We start from the raw sequence: 17,697 nt of genomic DNA, 5'->3' as shown, positions 1-17,697 counted from the left end.
GACTTCAATGCCCACCATCCTCTTTGGGGCTCTCCAGCATCCTGCCCGAGGGGCTCCTTGTTAGCAGACCTTTTCAACCAGCTCAATCTTGTCTGCCTCAATACTGGCGCCCCTACTTTTCTTTCGGACACATCTCATACCTATTCCCATTTAGACCTCTCTATATGTACTCCCCAACTTGCACGCCGGTTTGAGTGGTATGCCCTTGCTGATACATATTCGAGCGACCACTTCCCGTGTGTTATCCATCTCCTGCAGCATACCCCCTCTCCGTGCTCCTCTCGTTGGACCATCTCCAAGGCAGACTGGGGGCTCTTCTCTTCCAGGGCGACCTTTCAGGATCAAACCTTCACAAGCTGCGATCGTCAGGTCGCACACCTCACGGAAGTCATTCTCGCTGCTGCTGAATATTCCATCCCTCACCCTACTTCTTCTCCACGTCGCGTACCGGTCCCCTGGTGGACCGCAGCATGTAGGGACGCTATACGTGCTCGTCGACGTGCTTTACGCACCTTTCAACGCCACCCTACAGTGGCGAATTGTATTAATTATAAACGATTACGTGCTCAGTGTCGTCGTATTATTAAAGAAAGCAAGAAAGCCAGCTGGGCTGCTTTCACCAGCACCTTCAACAGTTCTACTCCTTCTTCTGTTGTCTGGGGTAGCCTGCGCCGGCTATCTGGCACTAAGGTCCACTCCCCAATTTCTGGCTTGAAGGTCACGAATGAAGTCCTTGTGGCCCCTGAGGCTGTCTCCAATGCCTTCGGCCGCTTTTTCGCCGAGGTTTCGAGCTCCGCTCATTACCACCCTGCCTTCCTCCCCCGCAAACAGGCCGAGGAGGCTAGGCCACGTGACTTCCGCTCCTCGAATTGTGAAAGTTATAATGCCCCATTCACCATGCGGGAACTCGAAACCGCACTTGGCCGATCACGGTCCTCCGCTCCAGGGCCTGATTCTATTCATATTCAGATGCTGAAGAACCTTTCTCCTGCGGGTAAAGGTTTTCTTCTTCATACATACAATCGCATCTGGATTGAGGGACATGTTCCCGCATGCTGGCGCGAGTCTATTGTTGTCCCGATTCCTAAGCCGGGGAAGGACAAACACTTGCCTTCCAGTTATCGACCTATCTCGCTTACCAGCTGTGTCTGTAAAGTGATGGAGCGAATGGTTAACTCTCGATTGGTTTGGCTGCTCGAGTCTCGCCGCCTACTTACCAATGTACAATGTGGATTTCGAAGGCACCGCTCTGCTGTCGACCATCTGGTTACCTTGTCGACCTTCATCATGAATAACTTCTTGCGGAAGCGCCCGACCGCGGCTGTGTTCTTTGATTTGGAGAAGGCTTACGACACCTGTTGGAGGGCGGGCATTCTCCGCACCATGCATACGTGGGGCTTTCGCGGTCGCCTCCCTCTTTTTATTCGTTCCTTTTTAATGGATCGACAGTTTCGGGTACGTGTGGGTTCTGTCCTGTCAGACACCTTTCGCCAGGAGAATGGGGTGCCACAGGGCTCAGTTTTGAGCGTCGCTCTCTTCGCCATCGCGATCAATCCAATAATGGATTGCCTCCCAGCTGATGTATCAGGCTCCCTTTTCGTGGACGATTTCACCATCTATTGCAGCGCGCAGTGTCCACGTGTCTTGGAGCGCTGTCTTCAGCGTTCTCTTGACCGTCTTTACTCCTGGAGTGTCGCCAATGGCTTCCGTTTTTCTGCCGAGAAGACGGTCTGTATTAACTTCTGGCGCTACAAAGAGTTTCTCCCACCGTCCTTACAACTCGGTCCCGTTGCTCTCCCACTCGTGGAGACAATCAAATTTTTAGGCCTTACCTTTGACAGGAAACTTAGCTGGTCTCCACATGTGTCATATTTGGCCGCCCGTTGTACCCGTTCTTTAAATGTCCTCCGTGTTCTCAGTGGTATGTCGTGGGGAGCGGATCGAACCGTCCTACTTCGTCTATATCGGTCGATCGTCCGCTCCAAGCTGGATTATGGGAGCTTCGTATACTCCTCTGCACGGCCATCCATCTTACGCCGCCTCAACTCCATACAACATCGGGGTTTACGACTTGCGATCGGAGCATTTTATACCAGTCCCGTAGAGAGTCTTCATGCTGACGCTGGCGAATTGCCACTCACCTACCGGCGCGATATACTGCTTTGTCGGTATGCCTGTCGGCTACTGTCACTGCCCGACCATCCTTCTTATCGTTCCTTTTTTGACGACTCTCTTGACCTTCAATACGGGTTGTATGTCTCTGCCTTGCTACCCCCTGGAGTTCGCTTTCGTCGCCTCCTTCAACACCTTCATTTTTCACTCCCTGCAACCTTTCGAGTGGGCGAGAGCCGCACGCCACCTTGGCTCCAGGCTCAGGTCCGCGTTCACCTCGACCTCAGCTCGCTCCCAAAAGAGGCCACCCCCGGTTCGGTCTACCACTCCCGTTTTTTGGAACTTCGTTCGAAGTTCAACAACATGACTTTCATTTATACAGATGGCTCTAAGACCAATGACGGGGTCGGGTGTTCCTTTATTGTCGGGGCACAAAGTTTCCAATACCGGCTCCATGGCCATTGTTCGGTCTTCACAGCTGAGCTCTTTGCCCTCTACCAGGCTGTTCTGTACATCTGCCGCCACCGACATTCTGCTTATGTCATCTGCTCAGATTCCCTGAGCGCCATCCAGAGCCTCAGTGCTCCGTACCCGGTTCACCCTTTCGTACACCGGATCCAACGCTCTCTTCAGCAGCTGGTGGACGTCGGTACGCCGGTTAGCTTTATGTGGGTTCCTGGCCATGTCGGTATCCCTGGGAACGAAGCTGCAGATGCCGCGGCCAAGGCTGCGGTCCTCCAGCCTCGGACAGCTTCTTGTTGTGTCCCTTCGTCCGATTTTAGCAGGGTCATTTGTCGGCGCGTTGTGTCGCTGTGGCATGCCGATTGGGCTGCACTTACCGACAACAAGCTTCGGGCCTTAAAACCTCTTCCCGTGGCTTGGACGTCCTCCTCATGCCCTTCTCGGCGGGAGGAGGTCGTTTTAGCAAGGTTAAGAATTGGACACTGCCGGTTCAGCCATCGCCATCTGCTGACGGCTGCGCCGGCGCCGTTCTGCCCATGTGGGCACTTGCTGACAGTTCGTCACATTTTAATGTCCTGTCCCGATCTTAAAACACTGCGCCTCGATCTTAACCTGCCTACTACTTTAGATGCCATTTTAGCGGATGACCCACGAGCAGCTGCTCGTGTTCTTTGTTTTATCAATTTGACAAACCACGCTAAGGACATTTGATGATGTTTTTTAATCCTATGCCTGTCAGTCTGTCTTTTATTGTGTTTTCCCTTTTAGTTGTTGTTGTCAACTTGTGCCTCGCGGTGCATTCTTAGAGTAGTCAGGGCGCTAATGACCATTGAAGTTGTGCGCCCGAAAAAAAAAAAAAAAAAAAAAAAAAAAAAAAAAAAAAAGAAACAGGCAAATGAACATGCTACTTGATTGAGCATGGTTTTGATGTTCCACGCAATTTCCTTTCTGACATCACTTACAATTCACAAACCCCTAACTACGTAATTAAATAGCAAATAAATCTTAACCATGCTGTGCCTAAATAACCAATGAACAGTCTCTCTGTGACATATAGGAAACATCTTCTTGAAGTTGACTTACCTATACATTATCTGTGATAGTATTTACCTGTGACCTGGTTGAGGTTCACTGATGACACTTTTTGGAACTTACTGTATAATTTTAGAATTATCCACTCTTACAGCATTGCTCCTTCCCATACTTTTCCCTTTTTCGTTAAGATGTAACATTCCTTACGGAAGATTTCAAAGTTATGAAATGTGGTGTCCTTACCCAAGACACCATCCACACCCTTATCTAATGCTTCACAATGTTGCTACAGCATTCACAATGTTGCTACAGCAACTATCAAAAACTCCAGTTGCGCCCTTGTGTGATAATCACTTTATCAGACGCTTATGTACATTTGTGCTTTCAGGCATGTGACATCTTCATTTGGTAGTATTCATCACTTACACTTTTTTACTCTGGACAGTGGTATCTCTTCCACCAGCTTAAGTGTATAACTCCATTTCTTTCCCTCTTCCTGCTTTCCATTCATATAGAATGATAGGGCACAGTGGTTAAGACACTCTAGTCCAGTTAACACTAATTGACAGTTGACATTTTTCACCTGCTACTGAAGTGTTGCCATATCAGCTGCCAACTAAAGCTCAGTTTTAGGTGACAGACAAATAGGGCAGGTACTTCACAAATGATGTTTGTGTTGAGTAGAACAATGTTGGAAGCAGCCACCATGAGGTGCTACAGAAATATGGGATGCTCTGTCGACAGCAGATTTTGGGTGACTGATGACTGAACTCTGGCAGATGATGTGTTTTGTAGTCCTGAATTTAAACTCGTGTTCTAAACTAACAACCAGCTCATGATGTGTAGTGTATCTGAGGAAACAGCAGTCAGCAGTCTGTGTCAGAACTAAACTCACAATTGCCACATTCACAGCAATAAAACTAACCTCTAAGGGCAAACCCAACACATAAGAATTTCAGTTTCATTGCTAAAAACCAAACTGAAATTTCTCACTAGCATTGGTTACTTCAAACTACCCTCACAAACTGCCTATTACGAACTGATGAGCAGTCCTGGTAGGCACTTGGTTGCAGACTATAGGTGGCACTGGCAGATTCCAATGAAAAAAAAAAAAAAAAAAGAAAGAAATCACAGGGAAAAATAAGACAAGATGAAAAGATTAATGTGATGACAAACATGATGCAGCAGAGTATTAGAAATAAAAAAAATTACATTTAAACCAATTAATAGAATAAACATAATAATCAAATTCTTATTATTAGATTTAGATATAAGAAAAATTCTGCTGCACATGACGAGATTCAAACCTACAATCTTCTATATGTGAGGTTTATACACTAACTGCTGTGCTACACCACTGCATTGCGTTACAATGTTATATTTAAGATTTTGGACCCAGTCAGAATGATGAAGTGCAGCCCTCAAAAATTCAGCTTCATGGAGTGTAGTGCAAAGCTTATCTAACGTAAGGCAGTCTCTGTGATGATAATAACTGTATATGTGACACTGAGTCATTTCTTGTGTGAAACAGTCCAGTAGCGTTTGGTTAGTGCTGTGTGTGAAATGTGTACTCTGCTGGTCCACTAGCATCATGAGTGTGTGTTTGTGTGTGTGTTTCTGGTATGGTTATCATGTGTGATGAAACACAAAATAAAAGGGCCAGACTCAGGATTCGAGATCTAAACACATTAAGGACAAAAGCCAGAGGAGGAATAGGAAGTAAACTGACCAATTGTTGTGACAGTTTGGCAACGTCGAGCATTTCAGGCAGGATGTTGAGTGTTCTGGTTGTAGAAAACCAGCTTCAACACATGAAGTGTCAGCTATCAAGTAATTTTAAGGATATTTTCCGGGACTGGATCAGACTCTGAATGTGGCTCTCCAGCAGGGATACGACTTCCTCAAATTCTGCCCTGAAATGAGATCCATCCTTCATGAAATCCTCCCCACTCTACCAAGAGTGTCTTTCCGCCGTCCACCTAACCTTCGTAACCTCTTGGTTCATCCCTATGAAATCCCCAAACCACCTTCCCTACCCTCTGGCTCCTACCCTTGTAACCACCCCTGGTGTAGAACCTGTCCCATGCACCCTCCCACCACCACCTACTCCAGTCCTGTAACCCGGAAGGTGTACACGATCAAAGGCAGAGCCACGTGTGAAAGCATCCACGTGATTTACCAACTGACCTGCCTACACTGTGAAGCTTCCTATGTGGGAATGACCAGCAACAAACTGTCCATTCACATGAATGGACACAGGCAGACAGTGTTTGTTGGTAATGAAGATCACCCTGTGGCTAAACATGCCTTGGTGCACGGCCAGCACATCTTGGCACAGTGTTACACCGTCCGGGTTATCTGGATACTTCCCACCAACACCAACCTGCCAGAACTCCGGAGATGGGAACTTGCCCTTCAGTATATCCTCTCTTCTCGTTACCCACCAGGCCTCAACCTCCGCTAATTTCAAGTTGCTGCCACTCATACCTCACCTGTCTTTCAACAACATCTTTGCCTCTGTACTTCCACCTCGACTGACATCTCTGCCCAAACTCTTTGCCTTTACAAATGTCTGCTTGTGTCTGTGTATGTGCGGATGGATATGTGTGTGTGTGCGAGTGTATACCTGTCCTTTTTTTTCCCCCTAAGGTAAGTCTTTCCGCTCCCGGGATTGGAATGACTCCTTACCCTCTCCCTTAAAACCCACATCCTTTCGTCTTTCTCTCTCCTTCCCTCTTTCCTGATGAAGCAACTGTTGGTTGCGAAAGCTTGAATTTTGTGTGTATGTTTGTGTGTCTATCAACATGCCAGCGCTTTCATTTGGTAAGTCACATCATCTTTGTTTTTAGATATATTTCTCCCACGTGGAATGTTTCCCTCTATTATATACATACATTTTTGTACACATAAATGAACATTCTTGTGTTCTCTGTAATAACTGATCCTTCTTAAACATTTATAAACATAATGAACAATGCTTAAATGTGAAATTGGATTCACCATTCAACTGTGCTGAGTAACAAGAGGAGGCAGTTTAGAGACAGACACCTTATTTTTAAAAACATACCCAAAAGACAAATCACAATGAACAGTGACTGTTGTCCTTATTCTATATAACCATGCAGATGTGTTTGGAATTTAATCAAGAAACATACTGCGTGTTTTGGTGACAAAAGTTCTTTCACCAACAAGAGAGCAGGTGCGCGCGCGCGCGCGCGCGCACACACACACACACACACACACACACACACACACACACACACACACACACACACACACTACTTTACTGAACACTGCAACCCTACAAGCGATCACCCTACAAGTTTTTACAAAAGACCACTTGATGGTGCTATTGAGATGTGATATCACTATTGTTTTAAAAATAATTTGCTATCATTACAACACTGTCAACACAGAAACTGACCAATTAGTTTGTTTACAGTTGGGTTTTAAAGAAACAGTGGTGTGAATAAATGGAAATCACCTTCAGAAAACTGTTCAAAATTATTTTACAGTTTTTATCATTGTTGTGCTTCTGTCACTGATGAATTTCGTGACGGTCAACCAAAAATTTTTTCCCCCCAAAAAACACCAACAGTGTATGCAATATGATCAAGAGGATGTACACACTACTTATTGTGAGGCACAGGCATCCTGAGGTGTATCAAAGATTGCAATATATTTGTTTCTTCGTCAATATTTAGCTGTGAAAAGACATGTTCTTAATGACTTCCACAAAATTTGATAAACCTCAAAAACAGGTTAATGTCACTGATGCAAGAAAATGCTCAAAAAATGAACAAACGCAACGTCTGTTAACAATATCGTATTAAGAGACAACACGTGGATATCTTTGTATGAGGTAGAAACTAAGCAGCATTCATATTTTTGAGTGCCCCAAGATGAAGCGAAACCAACAAAACTGGTTCATTTGCAAAGCACTTAAAAAAGGAGAAGATTGCTTGTTTCTTTGGTTACACATTGTTTTAGAAAATTGAAGATTACTTAATACTCATTGGTACACAACAATTTGTTTGGCACAAGTCATTGATGAATGCAGGAAAAATAACTGAAAACATCATCTCATTCTTTACTTTGACAATGCCAGCTGTCACACAGGAAATCAAACACTTGATTATTTGATAAAGGAAAACAATGATTAATGATTCACTGTCCATATCCACATTAATTACCAACCATGATGTCTTTCTATTCCCTTATGTCAAACAAAAAAAATGTGTAAATAGTTTTTTCATCACCTCAAGAAGATGTTGAATCCTTCCTTAAGTTTGTTTAGTTACCCACTTGAGAATGGAAAAAATGTTTCCAAAATTGATTTGATCACATTCAAAACTCTATAAATTTTAAAGGCAAATATCTGGAGTAGCAATAAAACTATTTACAGCAAATTGGAAAGACCACATAGATAATATTGTGGGGAAGGCGAAACAAAGACTGTGCTTTGTTGGCAGAACACTTAGAAGATGTGACAAACCCACTAAAGAGACAGCCTACATTACACTTGTCCATCTGTTGGAATATTGCTGTGTGGTGTGGGATCCTTACCAGGTAGGATTGACAGAGGACACTGAAAAAATGCAAAGAAGGGCAGCTCGTTTCGTGTTATCACGCAATACGGGTGAGAGTGTCACTGAAATGACATGCGAGTTGGGGTGTCATTCACTGAAACAAAGGCGGTTTTATTTGCGGCAAGATCTATTTACGAAATTTTAATCACCAACTTTCTCTTCTGAATGCAAAAATATTTTGTTGACACCACCTATGTAGGGAGAAACGATCTTCATAATAAAATAAGAGAAATCAGAGCTCAGACAGAAAGATTTAGGTGTTCGTTTTTCCCAAGCACCATTCGAGAGTGGAATTGTAGAGAAGTGGTATGAAAATAGTTCGATGAACCCTCTGCCAGGCACTTAAGTGTGAATTGCAGAGTAACCCTGTAGATGTAGATGCAAACAGGGGTAGTTGCACTCTGGAATACAGAAGGTATATGTTAGGAGGTACTATAGAGAGTTAATAGATTTGTAAATCTGATTAAAGGGAACAGGGGCACAGAGAAATACGACATTGGAGGACAGGGACTGGTGGAATACTGTGTTGAGGGAGATCCTGAGACTGAAGGAAATGGCAATTTAGAAGAGATGGCATTTTGTGGCAGGCAGGGAACAAGATGGAGGATGATGACCAAGTTGTGAAGCAGTCATTCAAGTTGAGCACAGTTTGTTGGTCACAGTTAGTTGATGGTTATTCAACTAGTTTTATTGAACAAGGTGATGCTTCAGGTAAGTCAGTGGCTTCACATTTCCTCAATAAACAAAGAAGAATTTTGCCAAGATAGTTCCCTTGAGAATGACAAGGCTAATTGCTTCCTACAGTCCAAGCTCGTGCTGCGTCTCTAATGAGCATTTTGTTGACTGAGTTAAAGCTGTAAACCTCCATTTCATAACAAATAGCACCTTTAGGAGCAGCTAATGGTGACCCAATGCATTTCATAACAAATAGCACCTTTAGGAGCAGCTAATGATGACCCAATGCTGTGTCAACAACGTCCCTTCAGTTATGTTATTTTCATAACCATACACGAAATCTGTCCTGAAGCAAGTTATTATCCCAATTTCTGTCAGTATCATTAAATTATGCTGTCCTTATATCTCCTTTCTTTCATTCCTTCTCATTTCAATATCCATCTATCATCCATGCACCCTATCCCGACACACATATTTTGGGTCCTAAAATTGGTGATTGACTGGAAGAATGCTTAGACTCAAGATTATCTGATCTGAGGTACCTTCCATGAATTTTTGCTTCTACTATTTAAACTCACTTTCTTCGTATGCTTGTATCGTGTGTGTGTGTGTGTGTGTGTGTGTGTGTGTGTGTGTGTGTGTGTGTGTGTGTGTTATGTTGTAATCTGGCCATATTTTGGTATCTCTTGAAAGATGATTTTTCCATCTGCTTTGTGAAGTGCAGTATTAAAAGTTTTACCAATATCCATCATTCATGTTGCAAATCACACATTCTGTGATAAATATTGCTGCTTCTCTTCAGTAACTTTCAACTTTCTAGTTCCACTTTTGTAGGAAAGTTCATGTTTGAACTGTTTTTTTTTTTTTTTTTTTTTTCTTACAGGTTACTGAATAATATACATACCATCAAACCAAACTTTATGGCTTGTTTCTTTTCAGGGGCACTTCATTGAAGTTCAGGTAACAGATGGGGCCTTGTATCGAACAAAGATCCATTGTTATTTTCTGGATCAAACTAGAGTGATCAGGCCATTGCATAATGAGAAGAACTATCATATTTTTTACCAGATGCTTGCTGGGCTTACCCAAGAAGAAAGAGGTAAGTGAAAGTACATTCATAAATTAGAATATATTTTGTGAAGTCCTCTGCTGAGGACAGCCGTTTTTTGTTGCTAGCCAGATTTAGGCATTGGGTCCCTATGAAACAGAAATATGTGAACATCAAGCAAGTACTTTCTATATATTTGCTCCCAAAGACATACATGTTAGCAGTGCACACTACACCAGCCTGCCATAACTTTGTCTGTCACCTTGTCTCAATTAATTACATACTTTCCTAGACTTGGCAGCATTTGTCGAGAAAGAATAATTCTTAGTCCATTCCTCAGCTAGTCGGACAGATTTTCTACTAACTGTTTACAAGCACAGGTGGCCAAGAACCAACAAGTTGAGGCATTCTTCAATGAGTATCCAGTTTTACTGACATGGCATTTTGTCAGCGTTTCCAAGATTGTGACAGCAAAGACTGTCCACAGGAATGCTGTGTGCATGCACTGCTCCCTTACAACTCACAGTATTTCTCTAAAAGTTGATGCTCCAAATAAAACATTAAGTAAAAGGCTAGTCTCACACATTAGGCAAGAGATATCTGCAAACAAAATCTGTTGTATAAAATGCCAATTCTTAATTTCTATACTGAGGTCTTGATACCTCAACTCAGCATCCTGTGGTAGATGAAAATTCAAACATAATGAATGAATATAAAAATTATATCAAATCACACAATACCATGAGGAGTAAAAAAAAATATAATCTTTATGAAATGTGTAAAACCTGATGTTTAGAAGGAAGCTGACAGTCCACCACCCTTGAGGGAGAGGGGGGGGGGGGGGGCGGAAGCCAACCAACCAAACCCCCCCCCCTACACACACACACACACACACTTGCTGAAATAGCACTTGTGAAGTAATTTTAACTAAAGTATAAAGAATTTTAGAGGGAGTCTTTTGCCTTGTGCAATCCTGACATACTGTCTTTCTTGCATCTCTCTTCCTTATCTACTCAAATTCTAAAACAGCAAAATTCATCCACCTCTTCAAGAGTTTTTTAAAATGAGCATAAACTGTCTTGTCTGCAACAAATCTTTATTTTTGTCATTGCCGGTTTTGGTCAGTTAACGACCTCTTCAGACCTCATACCATGTCGGTAGGTGGTGGCGCTGAATGCAACATGCGTTATGAAATCCGTGAACATCAACTGCTCACTACTGCTGTGTTGTGCAAACTATAGACATCAGCTAGCACATGTTACATTTCATAAAGTCATGCAACTCCATTTCAATTCGCCTTCACTGACTACTGCTATGTCATTATCAAACTGAATCATGCATATTTTGTGCCTGTGACAAACAACCCCCATTCCCCACCCCCACATTCAGATAACCCTTTAATTATCCAGATGTGTCTTGTAAGGTTATGATAGTATGTGTATTGTCTTTTGGAGCTGTGGACCTCTTTGGATCAAGTTAAACCATGTCAGGTCTCACTTGGCATGTGGAGTATTGTGTGATTGTTTGAAGTTAGAAAATTACCCAGAGTGCTTAGTAAATGAAAAGGAGAAAAGCATATGTGTGTAAAAATTGCTCATCATCAGAAATACACTGTCCAGTCACATTAATGTCACCACCTGTCAGAAGCCTGAATAACCACCTTTTGCAGCATGGACCACTGCAAGACATGCAGGAAGAGAGTCAATGAAGACCTGATAGGTACCAACAGAAATGTGGAGCCATCCCAAATCCAGTGTTAGAGACAGCTGCACTAGGTTTCTTGCTTGAGGATTCATGATGTAAACAGCCCAATGAGGGTGGTCCCAAATTTCAGTCTTCATCGCTGATGAACAGCAGTCAGCATGGGTGCATCAACCAGGTGCTTGCTGAGGATGCCGAACGGTCATTGAGGAGGCACTGTCAATAGCTCCTTAGTTTAGTTGGGTGGTCAGTTGCTCCACAGTTGCGTGTCTATTCACCCGTACACATCTCTACAGCTGTCATTCACCCCTGTCATCTATGGCCCATGATCCATCACAGTTGCCTTGGTGCCAGTTTTGGACAGCACCATTTTGTCGTGGATGGTATACTTCAACCAAGGCAACATGTGAATAGTTTACAAACATAGTCTTTTTGATAATGTTTCTAATCTTGACCCAAAAGCCAATGATCAAGCCCTTTAGGACATCAGATAAATCACTTTGTTTCTGTATTATGACAGCTGCACTGTTTTCTGGGTTCCCCCAACATGGTTTATATACCCCTCACTGGTAGTGTTACTACCTGCTGTCTGTGAGTGGTTGTTGCACATTGACATCAAACGTACTTGAATTCTGTTTGCTGTCTCCCCACATATAGTCGCTTACTACAAGAGCTGATGCAGATACCGGTTCTTTTCATGTGAGGCTTTCTGACTAATGTCTTTCGGGAAGATTCAGCCTCTGTATATTTAGAGGGCTTGACGGTGGTGAAGTGTATGGTCGAAATCAGTTGCCAATAAACTAATAATGAAATTACAGCTGATGGAAGTGTTAAAATTGTAATATTGAACACAGGCAGTGATCACATTAATGTACCTAAACCGTGTACGTATTTAGTGAAATTTTGATTTAACTGTTGCCTTCTAAAAGTTGTATGGTTCCAGTCTTTAAAGTAGTAGTGAGTTACTCAATATATGAGACTTCAGTTCCTGTTCTTACATACCTGTAGCTTACAAGTGGCTACTAGTGATTAGGACAATCTTTGGTGAAGAAAGACATGGGGTGAGAATAAACTGAAAGCATTATATTAAAACTAAAGTGATGGTGAAGAGACTAACTGTTATAACTTTAATTTGAACAAATATATTTCTAGGAAGACGCAATACATGAAAGTCACAGATCAAGTAAACAGAGTAAGACATGTATAAACTTGAACAGTCAAATCATAACTGAGTCCAAGTCTAACGGCCGCTGGCTGGCTGCTTAGGTGGCGCTGCTGCTGCATGTCTGGCAGACAGCGCCGCATGTGGAGGACGCACGTAACTGCGCGGCGGCACTTTGAAAGATTGGCGAGTCACAACACTTTTCCCCCCTTTGAATTTTTTGCACAGGTCTTGATGGGGGTGGCCTGTAGATTGCTAACGTCCATAGGTGTTGTTTGACTGGCCTTAAAAGTTTCGAGGAGCAGGCTTCCCGTACGGACGGAAGTGTCCCTGACAATAACAGGTCGAGATGACAGGAGACGTGGGGGTTGAATCTGCTGGAGCCCTGTACACCAATCTGCCCGTTGTGGCAAGTCCGGTTGTTATAACAGGAGACATGGGCGATGTGTCCGCGTCCGTAGGAGTAGGAGGCGAGTAGAGTTGCTCCGACAGATGATGGTCATCTGGTTCCTGCATGGGCACGTCTCCTGGTGGCGTCAGTTCTTCTGCTGGCACCGATATGATGGTGAGAGGACTGCGTTGTGAGGAATGAGAGATTCCAGTATCCCGAGCGTCAGGTAGAGCCGAAGGTGGTGTAGCGGCATCCGGAACAGGCGTTGCCGGCACACGAGGCCGAAGCTGATCCGAACGACGCACTGCAACACCCATGTCCGTCTGGATTTCATACAGGCGTTGGCCACGGTGTCGTAAGATGCGCTCAGGACTTCATTTTGGCCACCTGCCATATCCCCGTACCCATACAAGGTTGTCGGCAGTGAACCGGCCAAGCGAAGGCACCCGCAGCCGTGAAATGGAAGGCCGCAGAAGATGAAGTAGCGTGCGGTGCTGTCGGCCATGTAAGAGATCAGCCGGGCTGTGGGCGCCCATGGGGGTGAAACGGTAAGAAGCTAGAAACTGGAGAAGCGCATCATCAGCAGAAGAAGTCAGGAGTTTCCTCATATGAGCCTTAAATGTGCGGACCAGTCATTCGGCTTCACCGTTTGACTGTGGATGGAACGGAGGGGCCTTGACATGCATGACGCCGTGACGGGCACAAAAATCCGCAAAATCGGAACACGCAAATTGTGAACCATTATCAGTAATAAGAGTAGAGGGAAGGCCTTCCGAAGAGAAAATGCAATCTAGAGCATTGGTGGTTGCAGCGCTGGTAGGCGACGTGCAACGGACAATGAAAGAAACGTTAGAGTAGGCATCAATAACGAGAAGCCAATAAGTACCTAAAAAAGGTCCCGTGAAGTCAGCATGAATACACTCCCGGGGCTTCTCAGGCGAAGGCCACGATGACAAAGATGACTTCGGGGTGGCGGCCTGTGATGCACAAGGGCCGCAGGCAGCGACCATGTGTGTGATTTCAGAGTCGATGCAGGGCCAGTACACATCACAACGCACCAGAGATTTTGTGCTAGAGACACCCCAGTGCCCGTGGTGAAGGAGGCGCAAGACCGAAGCACACAAATGCGCAGGTACCACAACATGCGGCGAAGCATTTTCGGTGGAAAGGAGGATAACACCATCCCTAGCCGTGAGGCGGTAACGCAAAGCGTAGTAGTTCTGCAACGGATCAGAGGTCTTAGTGGATGGACGATCTCGCCAACCCTTCTGAATACAGCGTAAAACCCGGGAGAGGGTAGTGTCAGAACCCGTAGCAGCTGCCAGCCAATCCCCAGTGATGGGGGAACCCGGCCACAACCCACTGCTCGGCAACATCCAGGTGGAAACACGAAAGTTCATCCCTATCAAATGACAGATCAGGACCCATGGGAAGGCGAGACAGTGCATCAGCATTCGCATGTTGAGCTGTCAGCCAGAAACGAATCTCATAATTGAAACAAGACAAGTAAAGAGCCCAACGCTGGAGGCGGGTGTGCAGCCTTGACGTTGATGGATGAAATGAGGAAACAAGTGGTTTGTGATCCGTAACAAGATGATATTTGGATCCATAGAGAAAAACACCAAACTCATGAAGAGCATAAATAATGGCCAAAGCTTCCTTTTCAATTTAAGAATACTTTTGTTGGGCATCTGTGAGCGTTTTGGAGGCATAAGCAATGGGTTGTTCAGAACTGTCACAAAAACGGTGCGCAAGGACCGCACCGACCCCGTATTGAGAGGCGTCCGTGGCAAGAACAAGATGTTGGCCAGGTCGATAAGTAGCCAGGCACGGGGCCTGTTTCAGCATAGTCTTCAATTTCAGGAAAGCCGCATCGCATGATGCGGACCAATAAAAAGGCACTTTTTATGCAACAGGCGATGCAACGGCTGAGCCACCAAAGCAGCAGACGGTAAAAACTTGTGATAGTATGCCATTTTCCCCAAGAAGGCCTGCAGTTCCTTAACAGATGTAGGGCGAGGAAGGGCATCGATCCCAGCGACAGTTTGCTGAAGCGGACAAATACCATCCCGAGAGAGTTGAAACCCCAAGTACGTGATAGATGCCTGAAAAAATTTTGATTTCTGAAGATTACACTTAAGACTGGCAGTCTGTAAGACATGAAAAAGTGTGCAGAGATTTTGAAGATGTTCGTCAGTGGTGGAGCCAGTGACAACAATGTCGTCCTGGTAATTTATACACCCAGGGACAGTGAGCAATAATTTTTCCAAGAATCGCTGAAAGAGAGCAGGGGCGCTGGCAACCCCGAACGGCAATCTTTGGTATTGATAAGAGGCCAAAAGGCGTGTTAAGGAACAGAAACTGCCGGGAAGCAGCGTCAAGAGGAAGCTGATGATAAGCTTCTGGGAGGTCAAGTTTAGAAAAATACTGTCCTCCCGCAAGTTTAGTGAACTATTCTTCCAGTTGAGGCATAGGGTAAGTGTCGATAAGGCATTGAGCATTTACAGTGGGTTTGAAATCGCCACAGAGACGAATATCACCATTTGGCTTAGCAACGACAACGACAGGAGAGGACCACTCACTGGAAGTGACAGGAAGCAAGACCCCTGAAGCAGTGAGGCGATCCAGCTCCCATTTGACCTGATCACGAAGGGCCACAGGAATGGGCCGAGCCCGAAAAAACTTAGGCCGAGCAGTGGGTTTGAGCATGATATGAGCTTCAAAGTCATTTGCACGGCCTAACCCAGGAGAAAAAAGGGACAAAAATGTCGTTGACATGGAATCCAATTGAGCATAAGGAATAGTGACAGTCATCTATGGAGAACCCAAAAACGCGAAAGGCATTGAAACCAAAAAGGTTCTCCGCGTTACTATGGTCGACCACAAATATGGGAACAATGCGAACGACAGATTTGTAAGATACCTCAGCATCAAATTGTCCCAAGAGAGAAATCTTCTGTTTATTGTAAGTCTGTAATTGCCTAGTGACAGGTGACAGGATTGGAGAACCCAACTGAAGATATGTCTGAGAATTGATGATAGTGGCAACAGAACCAGTATCCACCTGCATGCGAACATTTCAACCAAGTATTTGGACAGTGAGGAATAACTTCCCAGAAAGGGAAGAAGTACAATTGACAGACAACACAGAATCAGAGTCAGCGTCATGTTCATGAACATCATGTATGCGGTCGGATTTGCAAATGGATGACACATGACCCTTTTTTTTGCATTTGTGACACACGGCCCAACGTTGTCGACAATCTTCTTGTGAATGTTTCATAAAACACCGCGAACATGACGGAAGTTGCCATGGGTTTTGCTGCAGTTTCTTAGAGGTTTGTTTACGGTTAGGCCGAGGCTGCACTTGGGAGTGTACTGCGGCCATGTCGGCCGGCGGGGACACGCCACACGCTTCGTCAACATCGCACAGAGGTTTTATTTCCCCGACGTCGCCCCATGCCTCTATTTGGACTCCAGTGGTGCGAGAAATTTTAAAAGACTGAGCGATGGACAGGACTTCATCTAGAGTCGGATTTGCCATCTGAAGGGCACGTTGCCTAACTTCTTTGTCAGGCGCCGATTGGATAATAGCATCCCGTACCATCGAATCGGCGTAGGATTCTTTGTGAACTTCAGTAACAAATTGACACTTTCTACTGAGGCCGTGAAGTTCAGCAGCCAATGCGCGATAGGATTGATTCGGTTGTTTTTGACAACGATAAAAGCCAACATGAGAGGCTACCACATGTGTTTGCTTTTGAAAATAGACGGACAGAAGTGAGCACATTTCAGCAAAGGACAAAGATGCAGGATCTTTCAAAGGAGCCAATTGCGACAACAACCAATACATTTGAGGTGAAATCCATGAAAGGAACAGAGTGCGGCGAAATCATGAATCGCATTTGTGAGAAGCGTTTGCTGTTCTATGAGACCTTGCAATAGTTGCTCTAAAGTAGCCTTGGAAACATGTGGGTCAATGATGGAAAAGAAAAATCCCATCCTCGTCGCCAATTGTTATAACTTCAAGTTGAACAAATATATTTCAAGGAAGACGCAATACATGAAAGTCACAGATCAAGTAAACAGAGTAAGACGTGTATACACTTTAACAATCAAATCATAACTGAGTCCAAGTCTAGCGGCCGCTGGCTGGCCGCTTAGGTGGCGCTGCTGCTGCATGGTTGGCAGACAGCGCCGCATGTAGAGGATGCGCGTAACTGTGCGGCAGCGCTTTCAAAGATCGGCGAGTCACAACACTAACATTATGTGCTGACAAGAGGTGGGAGGGTAGGTGCTGTTGAGCAATGAGTAGGAACCAGCATAACAAACAAACCACATGAAGGATGTGCTAAACGAACTGTGAAGAGAAAAATTGATTATGTTTATCTGACAAACAACAGAAGAATTTGCAAGAACACTGTTGAGCAGTTTTCAAGATTGCAGAATACAATATGCTTTATAACCATGGCAGTTAAAGACAACAAGAAGTAAATCTTGCAAGAAGCAACACTGTAAGTTTGCC

The 17,697-nt window shown here is 44.5% G+C and overlaps 1 protein-coding gene across 1 annotated transcript in view; it reads left to right on the top strand.

Moving 5' to 3' along the window:
- LOC126253544 (myosin-I heavy chain) overlaps nucleotides 1-17,697 on the top strand; it is a 193,317-nt gene that overhangs the window by 34,015 nt on the left and 141,605 nt on the right. The window contains exon 4 of the mRNA XM_049954939.1: nucleotides 9,810-9,969. Within this exon, the coding sequence (XP_049810896.1) occupies nucleotides 9,810-9,969 (160 nt within the window). The remainder of the gene's footprint in view (nucleotides 1-9,809; nucleotides 9,970-17,697) is intronic.

This window comes from Schistocerca nitens, chromosome 4 (genome assembly GCF_023898315.1).
Source record: "Schistocerca nitens isolate TAMUIC-IGC-003100 chromosome 4, iqSchNite1.1, whole genome shotgun sequence".
Classification (NCBI taxonomy): Eukaryota; Metazoa; Arthropoda; class Insecta; order Orthoptera; family Acrididae; genus Schistocerca; species Schistocerca nitens.
Note: the sequence above shows the minus strand (reverse complement) of the source record. Positions and strands in the feature narration are given on the sequence as shown.